Source organism: Neomonachus schauinslandi, chromosome 5 (assembly GCF_002201575.2).
Source record: "Neomonachus schauinslandi chromosome 5, ASM220157v2, whole genome shotgun sequence".
Taxonomy (NCBI): domain Eukaryota; kingdom Metazoa; phylum Chordata; class Mammalia; order Carnivora; family Phocidae; genus Neomonachus; species Neomonachus schauinslandi.
The window spans coordinates 52,757,124-52,783,237 of record NC_058407.1 but is presented as its reverse complement, the minus strand read 5'-3'; the positions used below and the strand labels follow the sequence as shown (position 1 = coordinate 52,783,237).

The 26,114-nt window shown below is 34.6% G+C and overlaps 1 protein-coding gene across 3 annotated transcripts in view; it reads left to right on the top strand.

The window, feature by feature from the left end:
- The window catches only part of MON2 (MON2 homolog, regulator of endosome-to-Golgi trafficking), a 105,556-nt gene that overhangs the window by 58,149 nt on the left and 21,293 nt on the right, over window positions 1-26,114 (top strand). For 2 of the 3 annotated variants that reach the window (XM_021678690.2, XM_044915378.1), the window contains exons 20-28: window positions 2,326-2,427; window positions 3,759-3,869; window positions 5,463-5,638; window positions 8,306-8,468; window positions 9,905-10,198; window positions 12,596-12,794; window positions 15,628-16,256; window positions 21,705-21,848; window positions 22,730-22,858. In XM_021678690.2, the coding sequence (XP_021534365.1) occupies window positions 2,326-2,427; window positions 3,759-3,869; window positions 5,463-5,638; window positions 8,306-8,468; window positions 9,905-10,198; window positions 12,596-12,794; window positions 15,628-16,256; window positions 21,705-21,848; window positions 22,730-22,858 (1,947 nt within the window). Of the gene's footprint in view, window positions 1-2,325; window positions 2,428-3,758; window positions 3,870-5,462; window positions 5,639-8,305; window positions 8,469-9,904; window positions 10,199-12,595; window positions 12,795-15,627; window positions 16,257-21,704; window positions 21,849-22,422; window positions 22,441-22,729; window positions 22,859-26,114 lie in introns of all 3 variants that reach the window. The other variant, XM_044915377.1, reaches the window with a different exon arrangement.

Below are 26,114 nucleotides of genomic sequence, written 5' to 3'. Positions count from 1 at the left end.
TGGAATGGAGATTATATTCCTGAGAATGGGTTCTCATTTTTCTATTACAGAATTCAATTTTGTAAAGTGAAGTGTAAATGAGAAACAGAAATAAAAGTTTATAAGTATTCAAGTATAAAAAATTTTTAAATGGAGGCATAAAACAGTTTATTTTTTAGTTGTGCTTTCTATAAAAAATATAAAATATGCAGATGTTGAAATAAGTAGAAACTTGTATAACATTTTCTTCATTGCTTAAAAATACTTTATCACTGTGATATATATATATCCTTAGAATAGGGATTAAAGGTGTATATATCAATGTCCTTTATTGTAGCTTCAAAGTGACCAGTTACCTCATTTTTGGTCCTCATTTCAGGAATTTGTGCTAATGTGTTGAGGAAGTAGCTTATGGTAAAGTTTGCAAATTCTTCCCTACAAGAAGGTGGGGTTGATGATATTTGTATATACCAAGCTCAGTATAACAGTGACAAAAATAAAAAAAAAACAACTGTTCATAGTTTACTGTATGTCAGGCACTTACATTATTTTATTTAATCATGTGAAACAAATCAGTGAGGTTTGGTGGTAGTATCCTCTTTTTTACAGATAAAATATGAAAACAGAGAACTTAACTAATCTCCCTGGGATCACCTATTTGGTAAATGTTAGAGCTTGTATTTGAACCCACATATGTATCATTCTAGAGCTTTATTCTTAACCACGTCACTGGTGGCTCTAACTTTTGTGTGCATCAAAGTCTGCTGTAGAGTTTTTTCTATTACGCATCTGCCTTTGGCTCAGATCATGATCCTGGGATCCTTGGATTGAGTCCCACATCTGGCTCTCTGCTCAGCAGGGGAGTCTGCTTCTCCCTCTCCCTCTGCCCCTGCTTGTGTGCTCTCTGTCTTGCTTGCTCACTCGTTCAGATAAATAAATAAAATTTTAAAAAAAAGCCTGCTGTTGAGTTTTTAAAAAATACAAATGCTAGGACCACATTCTAGGCTTCCTGAATAAGAATCTTTGGTTATGAGACATGGACATCTGTACGTTCTTTTAAATGCCACATGATTCCTGCATTTTGGTTACAATAAGCAGAAGGAGGAGGAGGAAGTAATACTAGGCAACATTTATGAGGACTTACTATGTGCCAGATACTTTCTAACATGTGATTGTTTCTGTATATTATTATCTCCATTTCATAGGTTAAAAAAATTTAGTGGAAGTAGTAACTTACTCAGTATTACATAGCTATTAAGTGGTAGAGTTGAAATGAAATCCTAAGCAGTTACAGGCAGTTCACAGGTATCATGCTGTTTCTACAATGATACAGTTTTCTACCACAGAAATTTTTAAGGTACCCACAACATTAGCACACGCAGAAAGGATCAGTCTGACCGTATTTGTCTCAAAACAATACTAGTTCCCTTTCTGATTGGTGAAATGCCAGCAACTGAGGAGAGGGGTTTGTCTTCTATTTCTGCTACTTTTTTGTTAGTGTCTAAACTGACAGCTCTGATATCTGCCATATTTCTGACTTCATACTTCTTTGCCCTGCTCTCTGTTGTCTTCTTTCTGCTGTATTCATACTTCCTGACATTCACACATAAAACCTGAACATTTGAAGATTATGCTCATAAGAATATATATTAGTCATTCTGGGCTGCCATAATAAATTATCACAGACTGGGTGGCTTAAACTACAGAAATGTATTTTCTCATAATTCTGGAGGCTGCAAGTCTGAGATCTAGATGCCAGCATGGTGGTTCTAGTGAGGGCTCTCTTCCTGGCTTGAAAGATAGCTGCCTTCTCACTGTGTCCTCATGTGGTGCGGGAGGAGTGCTCAAGAGTGCACTAGCAAGTTCTCTGGTGTCTCTTTTTTTAAGGCGTTAATACTATCTTACCAGAGTTTTACCCTTAAGACCTCATTTAACTTTAATTACCCTCTATAGGCCTTATCTCCAGATATCATCAATTTGGGGGTTAGGGCTTCAACATAGGAATTTTAGGGGGACACAGTTTAAGTCTATGGCAGAATGCACCTTTCCTTCTGGTCAGAAGACTAGCCATTCTATGTGTTTGAAATAACTTTTGAAGTTTTTACTTTTTCCTCATGAAGGTGTTCTCTTCCTAACCAAATTTTCCAATTAGAAGCTATTCTGGATACTTGGGGGTGGGCGGGAAGGCTCATCTCATGATAACTGAAGTTCTGTTATAATTATTGCAAACTTTATGCTAGTTAGATATTAATTATAGTCATGCTTTTCAGAGTATTGTCAGTTTTATTTACATTTGAGGTACTAAAAATTCTTATAATAGCAAAATGCAATGTATTTTCTCTTTAGGAACCATCTCTTTTTGCTGTTGCCAAATTGTTAGAAACAGGTCTAGTTAACATGCACCGAATAGAAATTCTTTGGAGACCTCTAACTGGCCATCTACTTGAGGTAACTTTTTTTCTTAAATACTGTGTTTACTTTTTGTTAAGAATGAAGACATAAACATTGAACTAATGATTCTGGATAACCATATGAAAAACCAGCATTACCATTTTTTTCCTAGTACTTATATCTGTATAATTTACCAAAGACTAAAGTTTTATAATAATTGCTTTGGTGAACGAATAGGTGGTTTTTTTTTTTTTTTTGGCTGAAAATGGGTGATACATCAATGCAATCTCTGAAGGCTCCTTTAACTGTTAGCCTGGGACCTCTTTCTTTTGTTAATACAGTCTCTTGATCCACCTCAGTTTCAGCTAGTTCTGAAACTTCAAGGGCTGAGAGTTAGTAGTAAACACTGTGTCTTTACAGCCTTTCCTGTGATGAGATAGCTCTTCTGCAAACGGAAAAGCTTGTTTGGTATCACTAATTATAGGTAGTACACAGGGAATTTCATCTGAATTTGTATACTCTTGTGTCCAAGTTGAAATGTTTGTTAATAATTAGCTACTTCTCAGTAACAGCTGCTTCTGTCAGACACACATGTCTTCATGTGTGCTTTAGGTTTAGGTTGCCAAGATCATTTTGTATTAGTTGAGTAAGCTAGGAAAGGTATTATTCTTAATAAGAAAAACAAATGTGCTTGACCTTTTCTTTATTTTTTTTCTATTTTATTGGGATTACTTTTATGAATTATTAAAGAATAGATTTCTTTATCATGGACCTTCTCACCAAATGGCACAAAAATAAGTTTTTAAGATTTTAGCATAGTATTTGATTATGAGGATAGGCCTAATTAGGAACCTTAGTGTCAGCTTGCTTCTTTTGTTTACTCTGATGACACAATTTACTTTTATGACATCCTTTTTTTTCTGTGACTTGTTTAGTTTCATCTTTTATCTTCTGTCTCTCTATTGCTTCCCTTGCCCCTTAAACAGAAGGTAAGCTAACTTATATTTTAGATATATAATTTTTCATTCAGTCCTTATTGATGAACATTTGGTATAATTTTTAAAATGTGAAAGAACAGGGGTGCCTGGGTGGCTCAGTTGGTTAAATGTCTGCCTTTGACTCAGGTCATGATCCCAGAGTCCTGGGATCGAGCCCCCGCATTGGGCTCCCTGCTCAGCGGGGAGCCTGCTTCTCCCTCTCCCTCTGCCCCTCCCGCTGCTTGGGCTCTCTCTTTCTCTCTCTCTCAAATAAATAAATAAATAAAACCTTGAAGTGTGAAAGAACAGAAAATGTAATGTTTTAATTTTTCTTTTCTCAAATTGATGTGTGATACATAGTTCAAGTGTACAAGTTAAATATTTAATTTTTGTTCAATGTTTTGTCTTCAGGTCTGCCAGCATCCAAACTCTCGAATGAGAGAATGGGGAGCAGAAGCTTTAACTTCACTTATTAAAGCAGGATTAACATTTAACCATGATCCTCCACTTTCACAAAACCAGGTTAAAAAAATTTCTTGTTTTTTAAAAATAATTCTTAATATAAAATCATCATCTCCCATATGTAATTTTTTCTTAATTTATCAACTGGATGACATTCCAAGAATGGGTTTTGTTGCTTAATATTCTATTTTATATATAGACCATGGATATCTTACAGAAGGTTGATATGTCTGGATTTTTAGGATTATCTTTATTAAAAATTATAGCAACTTTCTTGTGAATGACATGGAATTAAAGCTACTAAATTACCTAGAACTGGTCTCCCAGTGTGGAAGTTTCCTTGTTCATGCATTGCTGAAGCTTTATTTTGACACCCTACTTTATTAGCCTCCTTGCTTTGGTCCTTAACTGTCTCTGATTTTTTCTCTAATCATCCTTACATGGGGAGAAAACAAGTACTCGAAGAGACAAGTACAATAAAATAGATTTTTATTTTTAAATACTTCTAAAAGTTATTTTATTCTTCCAGAGTTTTTCAGCCCTTTGTCCTGACTTCTGTAATCATTCACCTGTATCTTATACAGTTTTTTTAACCAACTGAGCCACCCAGGCGCCCCATCTTATACAGTTTTTTTAAAATCCACCAAAGTTCTATTGTTTGAAGATTGAGTAGGAATGAGGTTTTTAATAGGAATTTCCTTGACTTCATTATCTTACTGTATTGTAATTATATTACTTATTGAGTACGTATGACGTGCCACTAGTGTATTAGCTCTTGGCATAGAATGGTAAACGAAACAAAAGATGTATGTTCTTATAGAGCTTACATTTTAGTGATTTCATACCTTTTCCTATTATAGTTTAAGTTTTTTGAAAAGAAAACCCTGATCCATATCCTTAACATTCAGCTTAATACCTGGCACATAGTGAGAGCTTAAATGTTTTTTTCAGTCAGCGAACCAAATAAGTGAGTCCTTGAAGAGAAAAAAGTTAAAAATGAAGCAAGTGCTTTCAGGTACTGAAAGGACCAGAACAGAGTACTTTTTTTTTTTTTTTTTTTTACTCTAATGGATTCCAGTAGTTTTATGCCATCTTTGTTAATGTCTACCATACTTAATTTTTAGTAGTATTAAGAATTTTAAATTTAAATCCATGTGATATACATTAACAGAGTAAATGAAAGGTGATTTTAGAAATTGGAGATTATTTTCCTCTCTCCAAATATAGCTAGGTATAAATAGATATATTTCCTTTAGTGAGATTCATTTCATATGGGTCTTTAATTAGTGTCTTTTTTTAAAAAAAGTTTTTAATTATTTTTTGTTTGGGGTCTTTAATTAGTGTCTTTTAATACAGGATCACTCTCCATTTAATCCAAAATCTAACATGTTGAGGATTGGTTTTTATTTTCTTTTATTTTAATAAAAGAGGACAAAATAAACCTCTGGTGATAACAGAGAATCATATTCAGTGTTTGTTTTAGTAGAAAAGTTTCTAGTTACTATTATGGTCTGAATGGAGGTGAATGTAAATTTAAAAAGCAGCTGTACATAACATAATAAAATAAAATTAAATTAAAAAAAAAAAACAGCTCTAAATCCTTCCTGTCTTTTTGAGCCTCTCTTCCTAATTAGTTTCCTGCCCTCTTTTCAGAGGCTGCAGTTGCTTTTATTGAACCCATTAAAGGAGATGTCCAGTATTAACCATCCAGATATCCGACTCAAGCAATTAGAATGTGTGCTGCAGATTCTTCAGAGTCAGGGAGACAGTCTTGGACCTGGATGGCCATTAGTGCTTGGAGTCATGGGAGCAATCAGAAATGATCAAGGGTAAGTGTTTAAAATTAACATCCAAAAAGTAATGAAGAGGTTGGTCCTAAAATCTTGCAGAAGTGGTAATTTTTTATGTATGCCCTTCCTGGCTCAGATCTAGAATTGTTTTTCTTAATCCTACCCCCAGTGACTATAGTGAATTATCAGGGCTCACCTTTGTTTTGGAAGGATAGAAAAATTGCTGTTTACTTGACATTTGACATTTTTACAAGAATATAAGGTTTATAGGGTAAATGCGGCAAGCTAACAAATTTTGTAACACATCCAAAGATTGGGTTTTGTATTATAAAATTAGCATTGGTAAGATGTGAATTAACACTTAGGACTTAACTTCTCTGCATATATTGGGAAATCTAAGAAATTGCTTTTAAGGGACTTTTAAAAAAAAATTTTATTTTATTACGTTATGTTAATCACCACATATTACATCATTAGTTTTTGATGTAGTGTTCCATGATTCATTGTTTGCATATAACACCCAGTGCTCCATTCAATACGTGCCCTCTTTAATACCCATCACTAGGCCAGCCCATCCCCCCGCCCCCCTCCCCTCTAGAACTCTCAGTTTGTTTCTTAGAGTCCATAGTCTCTCGTGGTTCATTCGTCTCCCCCTCTGATTTCCTCCCCTTCATTTTTCCCTTCCTACTATCTTCTTCTTCTTCTTTTTTTAACATATAGTGAATTATTTGTTTCAGGGGTACAGGTCTGTGATTCATCAGTCTTACACAATTCATAGCGCTCACCATAGCACATACCCTCCCCAATGTCTATCACCCAGCCACCCCATCCCTCCCACCCCCCACCACTCCAGCAACATATTGTTCATTTATTTTGTGCCAGTATATTCTAAGTACTATGCTTGCTAGTTACTCTGATTACACAGATAAATAGCTCTTGCTCTAAAAGTAGAATCTTAGGGAAAAAGAACAAGCTCTGTAAGTAGAATCCTAATGAGAATAGTCTGTTAGGCCGCAGAAGGATAGGATTCCAGTGGTAGGGGCCTGTGTCCCTGGAGGAGGGCAGAGTCAAAATTATGAAGGACCTTATAAACTATTTGGATTTGTCTTCAATACATTTGAGAGGCATTTTAGGAGTTTTAAGCAGAGGAACAGTGTGATCTGATGTGCATTTGAAATCTATCACTGTGACAGCACCGTGTAGGGGTGGATGGGAAATGAGAGAACCTGCAGTGTTCTCTAGAAATACAGAGGAAGAGTGATGGATTTGAGCTACTTAGCAGATTGATTATGGGAGTGAAGGGTGATAAAGGAAATAGAATAAGGAATGACTTCCAGATTTCTAACTTAGGCAGCTTTAATGAATGGTGGTATTATTAACTAAGTAAATACTGAAGGAAGAGCAAAATAGACTTATTTAACTTAAGGTAGAACATTGCAGTGGAGAGGTCTATCAAATGTTTGCATCTATTTGTCTCATTCTGCAGCAGAACTCATACTATCTGGTATGATGACTAGTTGAGGAATTTTATATGATTGAGATGCTTGGGACTATTATGGAAAATTATTTTTTCTTATTTGTGGTAATAAATTTTCTTAAATACTACAAAGTACTGAGATGATTAAAGTGGAAAGAGACCAGCCATAGCTTAAATCAAGCTTAAGTTTCTTATCCCAGTCTACAATGCAGTTATAAAATAGGGCATCGTTGTAGGATGAAATTAGTTAGTACATGTAAAACACTTAGGAAGTGCATTACATAGCAAACATTCAATAAGTTTTAGCAGTTGGGGCGCCTGGGTGGCTTGGTCAGTTGGGCATCTGACTCTTGATTTCTGCTTTGGTTTTGGTTGTGGTCTTGGGGCTGTGAGATCAAGCCCTGCATCAGCATGGAATCTGCTTGTCCTCCCTCCCCTTGCTTGTGTGCTCTCTCTCTCTTTTTCTCTCTCTCTAAAATAAAATCTTTAAGAAAAAATAAGCGTTAGCTATTATAATTTGCTTTCATCATTGTTTCACCACTGGAATTTCTCTCTAAAATCAGTTACTTCTTATTCTCTTCATTTGAAATTCAAAATGTACTCTTTTCTTTTACAGACTAGATGTAGAATTTTAAATAAGATATAGATATAAAAGAATGAGGAACTAATTTTCATTCAGTGAGTAAATTGTGTGTATTTGCATGTGCTAGGCACCATGCTAGATATTGGGGATATGGTGGTGAGAAAGTAGCTGTAGCCAATTTCCTTTTCTCATTAATGTCTGTTTTGTTTGACTAGTTGATACAAAATTCTTTCTTTATTTTTATTTATTGATTTGTTCGAGTATGTCTTTATCTTTTACATTTATGTAAATATTGAAATACTGTATGACCTGTATTAGGGAAGATTTTCTTGTTCAATTTTTTTTTTTTTTTTTAAAGATTTTATTTATTTATTTGACAGAGAGAGACACAGCGAGAGAGGGAACACAAGCAGGGGGAGTGGGGGAGGGAGAAGCGGGCTCCCCGCAGAGCAGGGAGCCCGATGTGGGACTCGATCCCAGGACCCTGGGATCATGACCTGAGCTGAAGGCAGTCGCTTAACCAGCTGAGCCACCCAGGCGCCCTCTTGTTCAATTTTTAAAATAGAATTTAACTTGGTTAAAATTATTGTAAGGTGTGTCTTTTTACTTACATTTCTTTTAAGTGCATGAGTATAATTTTTTTCAGAGAATCCTTGATACGAACTGCATTCCAGTGTCTTCAGTTGGTCGTGACAGATTTTCTACCAACAATGCCTTGTACGTGCCTGCAGATTGTTGTAGATGTTGCAGGTAGCTTTGGACTTCATAACCAAGAACTTAATATTAGTTTGACTTCAATAGGTTTATTGGTAAGTATTATTGTCTTTCTTGTGATCATATGATTTAGAAATCACTGTTATGCTGCTGAGAGTGAATGCTAGGAGAATAGGCTTTTGGCTTTAGAGGGGTTGTTTAAATGACTTTTAAGTACTAAACTTCTATTTTGCATGAAGGGTTAAATGACATACTTTAAGAATTACTTCATTAATAGCAGAATATTTGGAATAATTTTGATATATTGAGCTGAAATTTAGCTTTTAAAGGTTTGTCATGAGAGGATTTAGTAAACAAGTAGTAGTACATACAAGGGAAGTATTCAGTTGACGCTAGTGTAAAGATTAACGGATTTTTAACATTGTTTCAGTAGCAACATTTCCATATATTACTTATTTAGTAAATAAAGCTCCAGTAAAAGGCTTTACTGTATACACAGGGCTTTGCTCTATACGCAGTCCTGTAGTTTGTCAGCACTGCTTTATTAGCTATTAGAAGGCATATGTTAATGGAAGAGCTTTTACTATGGAAACAGATATACTTGCATTTTAATTCTGTGTGCCTCTTGTTAATTGTTTAATTATTGACATCTTGATCCTCATTTTACTCATTTTGAATGTAGAAAGAAGTAAAATCTAAGTTAGGATATTATTAATATTACATAAGTAAACAAATAGAAAGCTGTTCCCAATATGAATGTATTTAAAGGCAATTATTTAGACTCTTAAATGTTTATTATAAGCCAGAAGTTTTTGAAGTCAAACGTAAATATCCCTTACAAGCTGGATAACTATTAAAAATGTAATTATAGGAAAGAAAATAAGCACGTGTATAGAATTGTTCCCAAAGAGTAGTTAATTCAGTGTTGATTAAATTACTGCTAGGTGTCACCTCCTTTATATTTATGTTCATAGGATTCTCTACATTTTTATAATTGGCATAATTCTCATTAATTCATACACCACATACTGTGGTTGAGAAGAGGGTCATAAGATATATTTGGATATAGTAATTATTCTTATGAAATTATAAAATATCATTAAATGATATTAAGGAATCGTTAATAATTTTTGTGGTGTCATAATGGTATCATGGTTATTTTTTTAAAGCCTTTATCTAGGGGAATTATAAAATTTAGGCACGAAGTAAATACCACAGAATGTTAACAATTGGCTTTCTGTGTATCAATATATTGATACCATTTTCCCTGTTTTTCTGTATGTTCTTGAAATGTTTCATAATAAAAATGTTTGAAAATATTCATGTTAGCACATGATTGTTTCCCCAAATTCTCCTGAAATCAGATGGAGACATGTGACAGAGATGTTTTCAAATCTGTTCTACTAGAAAAGAAATTACTGAAGTGGCTATTAAAAGTTTTATTCTGAAAGGTAAAGCAACCATGTGTTGCGTATTTATGTGTTTGAAATAAAATCTGAGTGAAATGGCATTTTTCTACTTTGCTTTTTAGTGGAATATTTCAGATTATTTTTTCCAAAGAGGAGAAACTATTGAAAAAGAATTAAATAAAGAAGAGGCAGCACAGCAAAAGCAGGCAGAAGAGAAAGGAGTTGTTTTAAATCGGCCTTTCCATCCTGCACCACCTTTTGATTGCTTGTGGTTGTGTCTTTATGCAAAATTGGGTGAACTCTGTGTGGACCCCCGTCCTGCTGTGAGGAAGAGTGCAGGACAAACTCTGTTTTCAACAATTGGTGCACATGGAACTTTATTACAGCACTCAACGTGGCACACTGTTATTTGGAAGGTATTGTAGATTAGATTGAGTTACTAGCTTTTGAGACAAATTTCTAAATTTTTCAAATTATCTAGTTCCTATTAATTTTTGAACAAGAATTTCCATGCATTTGTGCTTTTGACAAAACGTAATGTTAGTTTTGTCATACTTTAAGTTGTACCTCACAGAATAAATTACATATTGAAAGCCTATTCTCTCTTTTTCTGTCTTCATCTCTTATTATCTCTGTCTCTGATTTCTGCCTTTGCCTTTCCCTTTTTTCTTCCTGTTTCCCCAAAACCACGTAATTCAAATGTAACCAACTGAGAATTTTATAAATAAAAGAATATCAACAATAGTGAAATATACTTGCAGGATCGCCAAATAGAAGTAACCTCTAATTGGTAAATTCTATATATTTGTTCATTAAATATACAGTTTCATTTTTTTCTTTTTTTTCTTTGTTTTTTAATATTTTATTTTTAAGTAATCTCTACACCCAACGTGGGGCTCAAACTCAAAATCCAGAGACCAAAAGTCACTTGCTGTACTGACTGAGCTAGCCAGGTACCCCTTTATTTTTCTTTTTCATCCCGTTTTTAAAAACTTTCTACGGGGTACCTGGGTGGCTCCGTTGGGCATCCAGATCTTGATTTTGGCTCAGGTCATGATCTCATGGTTGTGAGATCGGGCCCTGCATCGGGGACTCTGTACTCAGCATAGAGTTTGCTTGGGATTCTCTCCCTCCCTCTCCTTCTGCCCCTCCCCCCGCTTATGTGCAGGTGCACTCTCTCTCTCTCAAAACAAATAAATATTTTTAAAAACTTTCTACAAAGCCAACAGTTTATTAGTGAGCATCCCCTCTTTGCTGAAAGCTCTCCTTTTTTGTTCCATCTATTCTATTTTAATAAAAATCTATTTATCATTTCACCACTTTTGTGAATTTCCGACATCAGTAAGTTTGACAATAGGCCGCATAATAGATCTTAATTGTATTTAACAATTTGTCTTCAATTTAATAAAAATATTCCAAAATGTCTTCTTAAAAATTAATAATGCATATCCACTAATAAAAATAATTAAAATTCCTTCTCCGTCCTGTGTGTTCTGTTTCAACTCCATCCACTGGCTCCTCCTCTTCAGATCACAAACATGCTTAAGCCTCCCTTACTATTTTAAAAAACAAACTGATATTTTCTCTGATTCCTATTTTCCTTTTAAACAGCTTGTTAATCTTGCTGCCTAATTGTCAGTGATTTTTTTTCTTTCCTCTCCTCCCCTGCATTCTCCTGACCCTTTAATATGATTTCCAGATTATTCTACTTGACAGTTTCTTAAACCTTAAGGTAACAGAATCACCTAGAGGACTTAGCCACCAGCCCTTGCCTCCCAGAATTTCTGATTTTTCTGGCTTGGGGCTTGAGAATTTGCATGTCTATGAATTTCCTGCGTGATGCTAATGCTGTTGGTTCTGAGACCATATTTTGAGAACCACAGAAATTGTTCATAGGCTACAGGTGGTCTTCTGATTGCCAAGATTTGCACCCTAAATTCAGTTCTTATCTTACTCATTTTTATTTTTTTGTAGCATTTAATGCTGTTGATTATTTTCTCCTTGAAATTTCTCCTCCCTTGGATTCTGTTTCACAGAATGCTTCTGCTTGTCTTTCCAATTTTTAAAAAATTTTTTTCTTCAATTCCCTCCCCTGAATCTACTCTTCAAATGTAAACATTCTTCAAGTCCCAAACACTTGCTGCTTGATTTTTTCTTCCTTCTTCTTTTTAATGTAGTCTCCATGCCCAATGTGGGGCTTGAACTCATGATCCTGAGTTCAAGAGTCATGTGCTCTAGCGACTGAACCAGCCAGGCGTCCCATTGCTTGATTTTTCTCAAGCACCTTCATCTAGTCCTGAGCTTTCAGTTATAACCTCTCCACAGATGTCTTCCATAATTACATTTTTTGCCTGGACTTCTTAGCTTCATTCCCTTCTTGTATATTACCCCATAGATGCTCTATTGATACCCCAACTCAACAAGTCCTAGAAATATTCTATACAATTTAAAAGTTTTTCATATTCCGGAACGCCTTGGTGGCTCAGTGGGTTAAGCATCTACCTTCGGCTCAGGTCACGATCCCAGAGTCCTGGGATCAAGTCCTGCATTGGGCTCCTGGCTTGGCGGGGAGCCTGCTTCTCCCTCTGCCTGCCGCTCCCCCTGCTTCTGTGCTCGCTCGCTCTCTGCCAAATAAATAAAATCTTAAAAATTTTTTTTTCATATTCTATGACTTTAAGGATAATCTCTCTACTGTTAAATTTTTTCTGATATACGGGATTGATCTGTCAGGTATAATTTCTTGTGACAGTTTCTAACTGCTGTGCTGTTACTTAAGCTATGTTATTTTTATGTGCGTTTTTATAAATATTCAGGTTCTCTTTCATCTACTGGACCGAGTTCGGGAGTCTTCTACCACTGCAGACAAAGAAAAGATTGAGTCTGGAGGTGGCAATATTCTCATTCATCATTCAAGGGACACAGCAGAGAAGCAGTGGGCAGAGACCTGGGTTTTAACATTGGCCGGAGTAGCAAGAATCTTTAACACTAGAAGATATTTACTGCAACCTTTAGGTATATATACATTTCCCCCCCAAGTTACATAAGTAATTCATGTTAAAGGAAATTTGGAAAATACAAAAGATCTTTAAAAACTTTATGTACAGTGCTACTTTCCAAGAATAATCAGTCTTAACTGCCAGTCTTTGTTGATGTGTGGTGTGTGCATGAGCATACACATTTTCGTTCATTTCATTGAGAAAATACGTAATGTACCGCCTATGGGCTAGCCTCTAGGGGATACAGTGGTGAGTAAAACACACAGCATCCTTGTTATCATGGGCCTGAGGGAATAACTATAATTACATAAATACAAAATTACTACAGTGATAAATGGTACAAAGGAGTGGTGCTTTGTAAGCTTATAATACGTAATTGACCCGGCCTATGAGGTCCAGGTAGGCTTCTCTAAGAAAGCAGTATTTTTGCTGAGATCTGAAGGGTGAGTAGTAGTTCGTCAGGCAACGGTAAGCAAAATGTGAGGAGGTTTACAGGCAGAAAGAAGTGTACATGTCAATAGTACTGAGATTAAGAAACCCAGTGTAGATTGTACCTTCAGTTCTGATGGTAGTGATGGTGGTGGTAGAGAAAAATGAACCGAACAGAAATACTTTTTTACATAATTATGAGAATGTCATACATATTCTTGCATTTTTACAAGTTACTATTTTACATTTGGCTTTTTTGTCCCTGTTTATGTTAAAGTGTAAGCATATTTATCCTTTCCATCAGCATTTTTGTGTAGTGTTCATGCATTTTTCCTTTTTTTCCCCAAAAATAATCTGTAGTGTCTGATCAATTTTGCACTCTTAGAGCTTAATATATGATATATATGTAAAGATCCTAGTTTTTAATTTTCACTTAAAATTTACATAAAATGAAATGTACCAGTCTTAACTGTACATTTGCTGAGTTTGACAAAATAAGCATCATTTTTAATACTTCCATGATAGTTACCTTATTTGAAAAGCTAAAACCTAATAAAGATCTAGTTTTTTAAAAATGAAGACACAAGGCGGTTTGTGTAGCTTTGATAATTTTTTTATAATTTGAAGATTAGAAAATGCTTATTATCTTAGAATAATGTTCATATTTTTAACATGACCATGTACAGTATATAATTATACCTGGTCTTTTAGAAAGAGGACTTTTTTCTAGACATAGAGTTACATTAATAGAGAAATTGCAGGGTTTTTCCTCCTATGGTATGAAATATTCTGAGATTAAGTCAGCATTCTGGTTGGTAAATGTATGTTTCATCTGACTTTTGAACTAGGATGGCAACAGACAGAAGTGTTTTGTTTAGCTGTTTTGATAGTTTTTAAATGTAATATGTCAAAACTCTTTGAACAGTTTACTAAAATAAAAAATCTGTGTTTTCAATTGTATGTAAATTATACCTCACTTTTTAATAAAAGAAAGAGTGGAGAGGAAGAGGCATGTAACTGGCCAGGTATTATTTTTTTTGTCCTATATAGGCAGAGTAGTACTTATTGTTTCATACCAGGACTACTTCCAGTTTTCCTACTAACTGAATGCTTCCTTAGGCATATGGGTTTATCTCTTTTTAAAAATTTAGTCATTTAGAGCCTTTGGGAAGTGACTTTAAACCTTATTATGTAAGTATTTTATAGCCTATGTATGTCATCCTGCTTTGGAAAATATCAATTCTTCTGATTTTGGTGTCATTTAAATGCAAGTATGTGGGGTGCCTGGGTGGCTCAGTCAGTTAAGCATCTGCCTTCAGTTCAGGTCATGATCCTGGGGTCCTGGGATTGAGCCCCTCGTTGGGCACCCTGCTCAGTGGGGAGTCTGCTTCTCCCTCTCCCTCTAACCCTCCTCCCTGCTCATGCTCTTGCTTGCTCTCCCTCTCTCTCTCTTAAATGAATAAATTAAAAAACCTTAGAAGAAAAAAGTAAGTGCAAGTATGTGGGTAATAATCCATGGCATTAAAGCCATTAGGCTAGATTGCTGGAGGAACAAGGTCATTTTAGCTGGGCTTCATAGAAACAAACTACATGTTGCTATAAAGAGCTTCAGTATAAATGTGCTTAATTGGTCATAGGAGTAGAACAAGAGATTGGATTGACCAGTGGAAACTAACAACTACCATTCAGCCCGTGCTCTGCTGATGGTGGATCAGCAGACTCAGTTTCATATGAGAGGAAGAAATTTAGACTCATTCTAAAAAGGCAGTCTGTTCTTTATGGTACGTTTTCTCCTGGTGACTCCTTGTAATTGGGAAAAAAATGTTTAAGAAAATTCTGCAACCACAACAAAAAAAATTCTGCCACTGTAAGTTATGTAAATATGAAAACCAAAGTGTAAAGTTAAGATTTTATGAGCATAGCATAGTTTACTTTAAACATTTAGACCTATAAAAAGCACGTATTATTCAGTTATAATTTGTTAACTTTTCCAATACTTTTAAGAATGAGAACATCTTATTTTTAATCATTAATAAAGATGGATGGATAGATCAAAGTTGTAAAAAGCTTTTGTTTTTACCCTCTTAAGTTTTTATTCCGTTCTCCTTAGGCAGAAATACCAGGAAATAGTGTAAACATGTGTACATACATTTATAGAGTTCTGATTTTAAGACCAAAACATTGATATATTCATTATCCTCTTCTTGGTGCCCTTTATTCCTGTATTTGAAAAAAATTTTTTACTGGAGTTTTGGGTTTCATTGATTTTAACTCACATTGTTTGTACCTTAACACCTAAGCATATTTTCCTAGTTATATAGGAATTTAAGTAGTAAAATAAAGCAAACATTCCAAAGTGTGCAGTAGTAAGAGAAATCTTGACTACTTTGATAGATTTTGTTTTTCTCTTCCTAATATAGGAGATTTTTCAAGAGCATGGGATGTTCTTCTTGACCATATACAGTCAGCAGCACTCAGCAAAAACAACGAAGTATCTCTGGCTGCACTGAAAAGCTTCCAGGAAATTTTACAGATTGTGTCCCCCATCAGAGACTCAGATAAGCCCGAGACACCACCTGTAGTTAATGTACCTGTGCCTGTCCTTATAGGGTCCATATCAGGCCCTGGCCTGAGCAGGCCATTTGTAAGAACAGATTCCGTTGGAGAGAGACTTGGAAGATATAGTAGCTCTGAGCCACCCACAGTTACCGATGAACTTGAAGATTTGAATCTCTGGTGGGCTGCATGGAATACCTGGTATAGAATCGGATCGGAAAGCACTAAGCCTCCTGTTACTTTTGACAAACTGACTTTCATTCCCAGCCAGCCTTTCCTTACAGCTTTAATTCAGATATTTCCAGCTCTCTACCAACACATAAAAACTGGTTTCAACATGGATGACTTGCAAAAGCTGGGAGTCATATTGCATAGTGCTGTGTCAGTCCCAATAAGTTCAGATGCATCCCCTTTCATTCTTCCATCTTATACTGAAGCAGTTTTGACAAGTTTACAGGAAGCTGTGCTTACAGCTTTAGACGTTCTCCAAAAGGTAATAGAATTTTAGTGGCTCTCTAAGCAATAATGCACGTGGTTCGCTGGAAGTTTTTTAGTTTGCTGTGTATTTTTTGAGATAAATTCGGGATCATCAGGATTGTTGAATATGTATACTTTGTGTAAACTCAGTATTGTAAACATTTATTTAAAAAACATACAGTTTTCTGATGTATTTGAAAAGGTGATTCAGGTTTGTTTTGAGAGTCTTTCAGAAACTGTCTGTATCCTCTTGTTTCCTTTCACCAGCATTTTTGGTTTGCTCATGCAGCTCTTTACAAGAGATATACTTTTCTGAATGACAACTTTAGTAAAGTACTTTTATAATTAGAAAATTAATAAGCTATGGGATCATATATATACATATATATTCATTGTACTTAAATTTAGCTCTGGAATTGTTAGAAGCCTAAATTTTAAAAAAAGAAGTAAGAATAAATTTATAAAGTATTTTCCTCACAGAAATTTTAAAAAGAGATATATCTTTTTTTAAATTTTATTTTATTACGTTATGTTAATCACCATACATTACATCATTAGTTTTTGATGTAGTGTTCCATGATTCACTGTTTGCATATAACACCCAGTGCTCCATTCAATACGTGCCCTCTTTAATACCCATCACCAGGCTAACCCATCCCCCCACCCCCCTCCCCTCTAGAACCCTCAGTTTGTTTCTCAGAGTCCTTAGTCTCTCATGGTTCGTCTCCCCCTCCCGATTCCCCCCCCCGCTTCGTTTTTCCCTTCCTACTATCTTCTTTTTTTTTTTAACATATAATGTATTATTTGTTTCAGGGGTACAGGTCTGTGATTCATCAGTCTTACACAATTCACAGCGCTCACCATAGCACATACCCTCCCCAGTGTCTATCACCCAGCCACCCCATCCCTCCCACCCCCCACCACTCCAGCAACCCTGTTTGTTTCCTGAGATTAAGAATTCCTCATATCAGTGAGGTCATATGATACATGTCTTTCTCTGATTGACTTATTTCACTTAGCATAATACCCTCTAGTTCCATCCACGTGGTGGCAAATGGCAGGATTTCATATTTTTTGATGGTTGCGTAATATTCCATTGTGTGTGTGTGTGTGTGTGTACACACACACACACATCTTTATCCATTCATCTGTTGATGGACATCTTGGCTCTTTCCATAGTTTGGCTATTGTGGACATTGCTGCTATAAACATCGGGGTGCACGTACCCCTTAGGAGCACTACATTTGTATTTTTGGGGTAAATACCCAGTAGTGCAGTTGCTGGGTCGTAGGGTAGCTCTATTTTCAACTTTTTAAGGAACCTCCATACTGTTTTCCAGAGTGCCTGCACCAGCTTGCATTCCCACCAACAGTGTAGGAGGGTTCCCCTTTCTCTGAATCCTCACCAACATCTGTCGTTTCCTGACTTGTTAATTTTAGCCATTCTGACTGGTGTGAGGTGGTATCTCATTGAGGTTTTGATTTGGATTTCCCTGATGCCAAGCGATGTTGAGCACTTTTTCATGTGTCTGTTGGCCATTTGGATGTCTTCTTTGGAAAAATGTCTGTCCATGTCTTCTGCCCATTTCTTGATTGGATTATTTGTTCTTTGGGTGTTGAGTTTGATAAGTAAAAAGAGATATATCTTACCTAGTGTGTTTTGTTACTGTGAAAAAGTTATTAAGGAGGGCATGCGATGTAATGAGCACTGGTTATTATATAAGATTGATAAATCACTGACCTCTACCTCTGAAACCAATAATACATTATATGTTAATTAATTGAATTTAAATAAAAAATTAAAAACCAAACAGCAAAAATAATAAATTAAAAAAATTAAAAATAAACAGACCTAAAAATCATTGAGTAAATCCCAGTTAGCAGGCAAGACCAAATCAAAATCAAAGAATTCTTTAAACTATCGAGATAATTGTTAGCACAGTTCACAACAACCATAATGCTAAGCAGAAAAATGCCAACCGAGGAGCCAGCAATTACAACAAAGTTTCTATGACATTCTAACAAAATTAGAATGGAACTAGATTCTGATTACACATGTGTTAATCACATTTGTGTACTGCAAATCATGTTTTCTAATTAACTGATTGCATTATATCCAGCTGGAGTGATGAAAACTTTCACAGTAAAAGTAGTGGTTTCTGTTACGCCATAATAACTCTTCATTGGAAGTCCAGCTGAGTAGTAATTCCTTGATCTCTTTAACCCTAGATACATTGTGTAGAGAAACAAATTGTGTAGAAACTTAAAATTTAAGAGAATCTGACATTTAAGAAACTTTATTGTAGGGATATCAGCTTTCAACAATTGAAATCAAAATAGCTATTTTTATTTTCAGTGGAGAAAAGAAGTAGCCTGTCACTACCTATTTTTTACCCCTTGATTGACCATGCACATAGGTTGCTTATGGAGTGGCCTGGAGGAAATTGAAAAGTTATTCTGTCAGAAAAGCAAAGCAAAGCACAGGCCTTATGGGATGTCCATAATCTAGAACTCTCATTCAGATGTTCGATTCATGTTTTTATAAACCCAAACCTCCAAAATTTTTTTCAAGAAAAAAAAACACATAATGTTATTTTTAAAAACTCTGCTTTAACAATGACAGACAAACAGAATCATTTATTCCAACTACTAGGAATTTGTTCTGAGCTTTTACTGGCTTTGAAAACAATATATACATACCTTCAATCTGAAACCTAGGAAGCTTTATTGCTGTTCATTTATATCAGTTGGTATCATTTTGCGTTACTAATTTTCACTCTAGCTGTTCTTTATTACTTATGTGATTATCTAAATGATATTTCATAGTACTTAAGTATGAGTCAAGCATATGGTGTCTTTAATATTTCCTAATAGAAAAAATTAAACACAGTAAAAGTGTGTATTTTCTCCCACAGGTGTCAGAAAAGTTTTTTACAGCACAATTTACTTACTTTGGGACTTTATCCTTAAATTAATAAGCTATCCAATGAAACATTTTATTGATTAAAGATCATTTCCTACATAAAACCTCATTTTTTATTTCATGTTTACAATTATATAGGTTAGGGCTTCAGGGTCACAGTCTTCTCTTGGTTCTTAAATCACTCATTCCCACCAAATTGACCTAGTTATATATGCTAATTGATTTTTTTTGGCCAAGATATTTTGGCATGTGTTGGACCTGAGAATTTGATTATCTGTTTTCCCTAAGTTCTGAGATCAGGAGACTGCATCTGTCTTATTTATTACTAAACTTCCTAAAGTCAGATGGCTGGATATTGTATCTGCCTCCATCATCAAGGCGGCTAGAGTAGTACTCCAGGAAACATCATCACATTGTGTGTGGATGGTGCCCTTGGAGTTGTACAATGACTGCTAGTCAATGGGGCAAGTTTTGGAATCTCTTTATATATCAGCTTCTTAATCTATTAATCTATAAAATAAAAATAATAGATCTTCACCTATTTTCTTATTAAATGGGGTTTGTAAGGCATTTACTGCCTGGCACAGTTAAAGTAAATGTTAGCTGTTACTGTCTTCATCATCAAGTTCCCTGTCAAACGTCTTAGTATATGAGGGGAGAGGGCAAAAAAAGTCTTAGTAGATATAGGTACTGAAGGAATTATTGTTGAAGGACTTAAGAGAAACCTTGAACCATGTCAGAGGTTGGATGTCCATTTTCTGTTCTTGTTTTCACATGTAGTTTTCAAACTGGAATAATAGGAAATGTCTAGATAGCTGACTGATTCTTAACTTTTGGAGTAAAATCTGTTATCAGGTTCATACTATAGTTTTTTTCTGATACACAAACTTAAGAATATTGAAGAAAAACCAATAATAACTTTTTCTTAGATGGAGTTTGTTTAAAAAAAATGTCAGTTCCACATTATGCATTTTAAGATCTCAGAATTACTTATTAAGTCAACTATAATGCTACAGTATATTTTCTTTTTATAAAGGACCACTGAAAATCAAAGTGTGTAGTCACAGTCATTATTTGGTGCTAAGATATTTCCAGAGAAATGGTAATACTTAGTTTTCTAAGGTAACCACACAGGCTTTTTCTCTTTTTTAGTCATTGAAAAATTAAGAATCCACTTGGTATAATTATTTCTTTTCCACAGTAATTACTGCTTGTTTACTTCTAAGAGTTACGACTCAGCAAGAGATTAGTAAAGAAGAAAGTGAAATTTACAGAATCAGTCAGTAGAGTGAATTTTTTTAGGCATTCAAGTTCTCCATTTACTGTTACTGAGAAAAATAACCAAATATTGAGAGACAGTATTAGATATTTTATTCTACTTTTTTACATTGTAATTATAAGATGATCTAACTTAGAAATGGCAGCACTTTGCTTATCTATATTTCAAGACTTTTATTTAAAACTTAAGTCATAACCATAAATGGTTACATCTTCCTTCAGGGAAAATAAAATTAATATATTATCTGACAGGTTTAAAAAGCCATGGATTGCAGAAAACATAAATGTGTGCATCTTTTTAAAGAATATTCCTTAAAATTTTGAAATGCTTTGAATTTTGATTTAGTACTTTGAGGGTACCTCAAGCGCAGAATGACCATGCTTTTTGTTTTGTAAAGCACAAATTTATTTTATACATTATGTAAATAATATCATTAAATATTTTTCCCACAGAGAAAAAGAAACACTAAAATATGTGAAAGGACAAGAGGAGAAAACACATTTGTGGCTAGAAAAAATGAAAATATAAGATTTATTTTAAGTACTTTCAACATACCTGAAGGAATTAAAATCTGCAGTGTCAGGATATGCACTTTACTCTTTATCAAATTGTTTATAGCAATAGGTTTAGTTTCTATTAATTTTTTAAAATTTTCTTGTTTTAAATCAAGTCTATATATTCAGATACATTAGACATTAAATATACACTGCCCTGTCAAAAAATTAACATATACATTTCTTTTAGAAACAGATTTTCATCCATGGCTTATTTTCCCCAACTATAATACACATGATTATTTGTGAAAGTCAGAAGACTAAGCATAGTGCAGAAATCAGCTGTCATTTCAATGAACTGATACTATCATTTAAATAGAAGTCACTATCAGTCAATATAATCTTGGTCAGTGAAGCGTTCTTGATGGTCTAATGGCTGTAATCCTGAACCAATGATCCAATCATGGAACCTCAGGACTGCCTGGGGCTCCACTCCAAGTGCTTGCCCTTTTTCCAGTCTGTTAAGTCATAAATCACACTTTCTATTAAAAAACATTTTGTAGCTCATTAACACATTTGGCTTATACTTTATTCAATAATAGTTTAAAATAGCTTGTAATAGCTATGTCCTTCAGGACTTATAAAAGATTGTATAATACTTACATAAAATAGGACAGTTTTTAAGATTCTTTGGTTAAATGCATATACAGTGAAGAACTTAACTGGAATTCAGGTTATGCATTCTGCTGTTCATATTTTGCTTTTATAGGCCATCTGCGTGGGGCCAGAAAACATGCAGATAATGTATCCAGCTATATTTGACCAGTTACTGGCATTTGTGGAATTTTCCTGTAAACCTCCACAGTATGGACAGCTAGAAACCAAGCACATTGCAAATGCAAAATATAATCAGGTAATTTCATTTAAATTGTATTTTCCCTGGAAGATTTCATGGCTTATAAACAGTTCCACATAAGATGGAAATTTTTCATTCACAAATAAACTTTCATATGTCTGTTAACAGTTTAAACTCAAAACACTATTTGGAAAATCTTTTCTGTATTCCTTTTTTTCTTGTTTATGACTTTCCTTTCCCAAGTAGTTCTCCAGAAAGTTTGGCCTTTCATGTTACGTTTTTCTTCAAAGTTCCTTTCTTCACTGCCCCATCCCATTACAAGATGGCTTCTAAATCCCTAAGCCTAATCTTGTCTAAAATAAATGCCTGCCATGCAAAATGAAGACACCTGTGTGTACTAAATAAGTTGTCTATTGCTGGTGTGAAATTTAGTTGGATTTTACCTAAAAGATTTTTATAGCCATCATTGGCAAATTTTGGCTTAGGGGAAAAGTAAATTTCTGAATGCATGCACAGGCTGATTTTGTTCACTCAACATTAAAATAAAATTTTACATGGTCCGAAAAGTAGTTTTAATGTGTATTAACTTTTCTCATTCTATTTGTCTTGCAACACAATGGAATCACAATAGATCCAACTATTTGCACCGGTGAGTTAAATTTCCTAAAATTGTCCTAACCTGTTGGCAACAAGTAAAGTACATCTTTCCCATTTCTTGGTAGAATGCTCTCTGTGCTTTTTCTGATAGTTTTAATTTTTGCCTGGCTGAAAATTGTTCTTTCATGAAGTACGTATCTGTTTGAAAACTTTGCATGTAATATAATCTGACCTAAAACCAAGGACTGAACTTTAAGACAAAGAAGGTTTCCCTTTGAAAACAATATAATTTAATTTAATCTCATGTATTTTTAACTCCATGTGAAAATATTACTTTTTAGGCGGAATGGGTAGCCTTGAATTATGTACCGTTTGCTGAAAGGTCTTTAGAAGTAGTTGTGGATTTATACCAAAAAACAGCCTGTCACAAAGCAGTCGTGAATGAGAAGGTACTCCAGAATATTATTAAGGTATCTTTTTCTTTTTAATTTCTATTCTTTGATGATGACACTATTACTGAAATTACTTTTTAGGTAATAATATATTATCATATATTGAGATAAATGGAAAATATTTATATTATTATTTATAGGGACTTTTCTCCAACATTCATGGATAGTATTTAGGAAGCCAGTCCCAGTATGAAAAGTTTTTTTTTTTTTTTTAACGAAAAATATTTTAAAGTAAGTATGCAGTAGGTTTTTTACAATTCTTAAGTTATGCCACAAATCAATGAAGGATCCTGTTTCTTAGGACAGTAACTTCTCATACTTCAAGGTTGATGAGCATTCAGGGAGAAATGCACAGCACATCAGTTTAACTGATATGTATTTTTTTTTTTAAGTCAGTTCCTTAGTGTATGGACAACCATTTTTAAAACTCATCTCTTGTTGATTCTGTCTGATTCCTCCGAAGTGTATTTCTTGTTTTTTCCTGTGTTTTGAAGGGCAAACCTGAACCTTGCCTTCTATTTACTGAACAAATATAGGCCAATATGAACCATCTTTCCTCAAGGAAGATGGCCATTCTCGTTCCAAAGCTCATCCTGCTCTTTTGTTTCCCTCCTTTTCTCTTTCCCTCTTTCTTTGTTGGTGATTCTTTCATTTTCCTTTTAGCCTTGTAAACAGTATCTTGGAAAGATGATAAGGCCCTTTATTTAAGAACTTTCTCTCACTTTGCTTCCTACTCAAATGGCCATCCTCTTTCAGCTTTCCTTTTTTTCCAAATTCCTTTACTTTAAACAGCTTGTATCCTTCACATAGCTGCAGCTCACTCTCAACCCACTGCATGCTGGCTTACTTTCATATTGTGCTTCAGAAATGACTTAAAGTTTAGAAGATCAAATCTTTAAATCCTGTGTCCTTTTCTAATTATCTTCCTATTATATGATATTGCCCTTGCCTTCTTTAAACTCTTTCTTCCCTTGACTTTTGTACTCTTTCTACCCCTCCCATGCACCCCATCACAACTATTCTCTCTCTCATTTATTGAGAATAGTTTTTAAGCACCTCTGTTGCCATGTACTAATTAAATAGTAGGGATTAAAAATGAATAAAATAATTCTTACATTTAATAATTCAATAAAAGGAATATAGAAAGGCAAACAAATAATAATATAGTATGTTAAGTCCTAGGTGAAGACCACAGAGTGGATTCAGATAAACCTGCCTTAGAATAGTGCATTGCTCTTTACTTGCTGCTGTATGATTTTTGGGTAAATGAACCTGTCAGAGTATTTCTCATCTGTAAAAGAAGGTTAATACCAATACCACTTATATGTCTGAACTATTAAGAGACTCATTTGAGATACAGCATTTAATGATACTTGCCACATGTCAGTGCTGAATAAAAAGTTAGTACCTCCTCCCATCCCCCATAGACAGGAAGTAACCAACCTGCCTAGAGGATTTTGGCAAGGGTTAATAGAAGTGACACTTGAAGGAGTAATAGGTTTGCTAGGTAGAAAGGGAGAGGCATTAAGCAATGTAAAAGATGTGGTATTTTTTCAAGAAATATTGAGAAATTCCATTTAGGGAGGTGTCAGGGCTAGGAATAAGTCTGAAAAAGTAGCTAGGGTTCTTATGAAACCATCATAAGGAATCAGACTTCATTGAGGTTGAACACTAAGGAGTGACATGAATCAGTTTGTCTTTTTAAAAGAATTAAACAATCTCTTTTCTATATCCCCCCTTTCTTGATGCTGCTTACCATATTGTATTGTGGTTTAGTGGACAAGGCTCTTTTTTCTCAAAAATTGTGAGCTTTGTAGCAGCAAGAACAGAATTTCCCAGTTCCCACATACATTTACTCAGCATATACTATACGCTAGTCTCTGTATTAGTTGCTGAAATATTTTTAAACAAAAAATGTATAAATCACATAGATCTATTGTGCTTAGCATTCCCTTGATTTCAGTAAAATATTAATTGTAGTGGTAAACTATGTTTTTTGGTTATCTAACCTTGAGTTATAAAATGTTAATTTAGACTTGCCCTTGTATAATTTAGTATTATTTTCTTTGCAAATGACATACATTCAGGCTCTGACTAGCTTTAATAATGAAGAAGACTTATTGCCGTGCTTAGTTTGAAAATTCAGAGATAGAGGGAGGGTTTTAGGTTTGGTTTATTCAGTGGTTCAGCAGTATCAACAAAAATAAAATTTTTTCTCTCTCTCTTCTGCTTTCCAAGGATTGACTGCATCCCAACTATGTTTCTCCTCATAGTTATAGACTAATAAAGGGCTTGATGTCCATAGGAGGTGTGTGTATGTGCATGTACTTCTTATCACACTATTCTTCTTGGTTCCTAAAATTAACCTTAAGTGGACCAGCTTTAATCCTATGGCCAGTCTTGAACCAGTAATTATGGCCAGAAAAATGGAGTGTATTAATTGACTTAATAAGCTAATCATCTCCTTACCCTAATTCCCAACTGAAAGTGGAGTCAGTTTCCCCCAAAGCACATGGGGAGAGGAAAAGGATAGATTTGGCTAGGCTGATTATCTCTTAGTGGAGGCTCAGTTCATGCTAACATGTAATGGTTCACTATGTGAGTAGTCAGTAATAATTGTGTGGAGGATGATGAAATTAAGTTTTATATTCCCTCCGTAACCTTGAAATATGAAAATGTATCTCTTCTACCCTTTATCTTTTTCTAACTGGAATTTTTATATAAAAGCAGGATTTTCACTGTCATGCAAACAATCTATTGATAGTGCTCTGAGACAACTCACTGTGGTAGTTTGGTCAGTCTGGTCTTCTAGTTGCTGGATAGAAGTGTGACTGTAGGAGTTTATTCTGAATCACGAAATTAGTTCTTTAATGGTTTATAGCAACCTACCGCAAAAGTTGACCAGTTAAAAATAAGTCTCAACATCGTAGTCACTATACATAGCTCAGATGCTTTACTCCTGTATCCACAAGGGTTAAAGAATAAGCTATCTTTTTTATCATCAGTTTTACTGAAATAACTTGGAAATGGAAAAAAAATACATTAAAATGTTGGAGTAGAATATAAAATTCAAAGAATTTTAGAGATAAAATATAAGACTTCAAAGTATTGATTCTTTAGGTTATGTTTACCTAACCAATCATGAAAACAAGGTATTGATCTCTGTTAGAAGGGAGAACCCCAAATTATTTTCTGCTAGGAAAACTATGGCAAAATGTTCTAATTCCATAACAGCAATTTGAGAGAAGCTGCAAAATTGTAAGTTTACTACTCC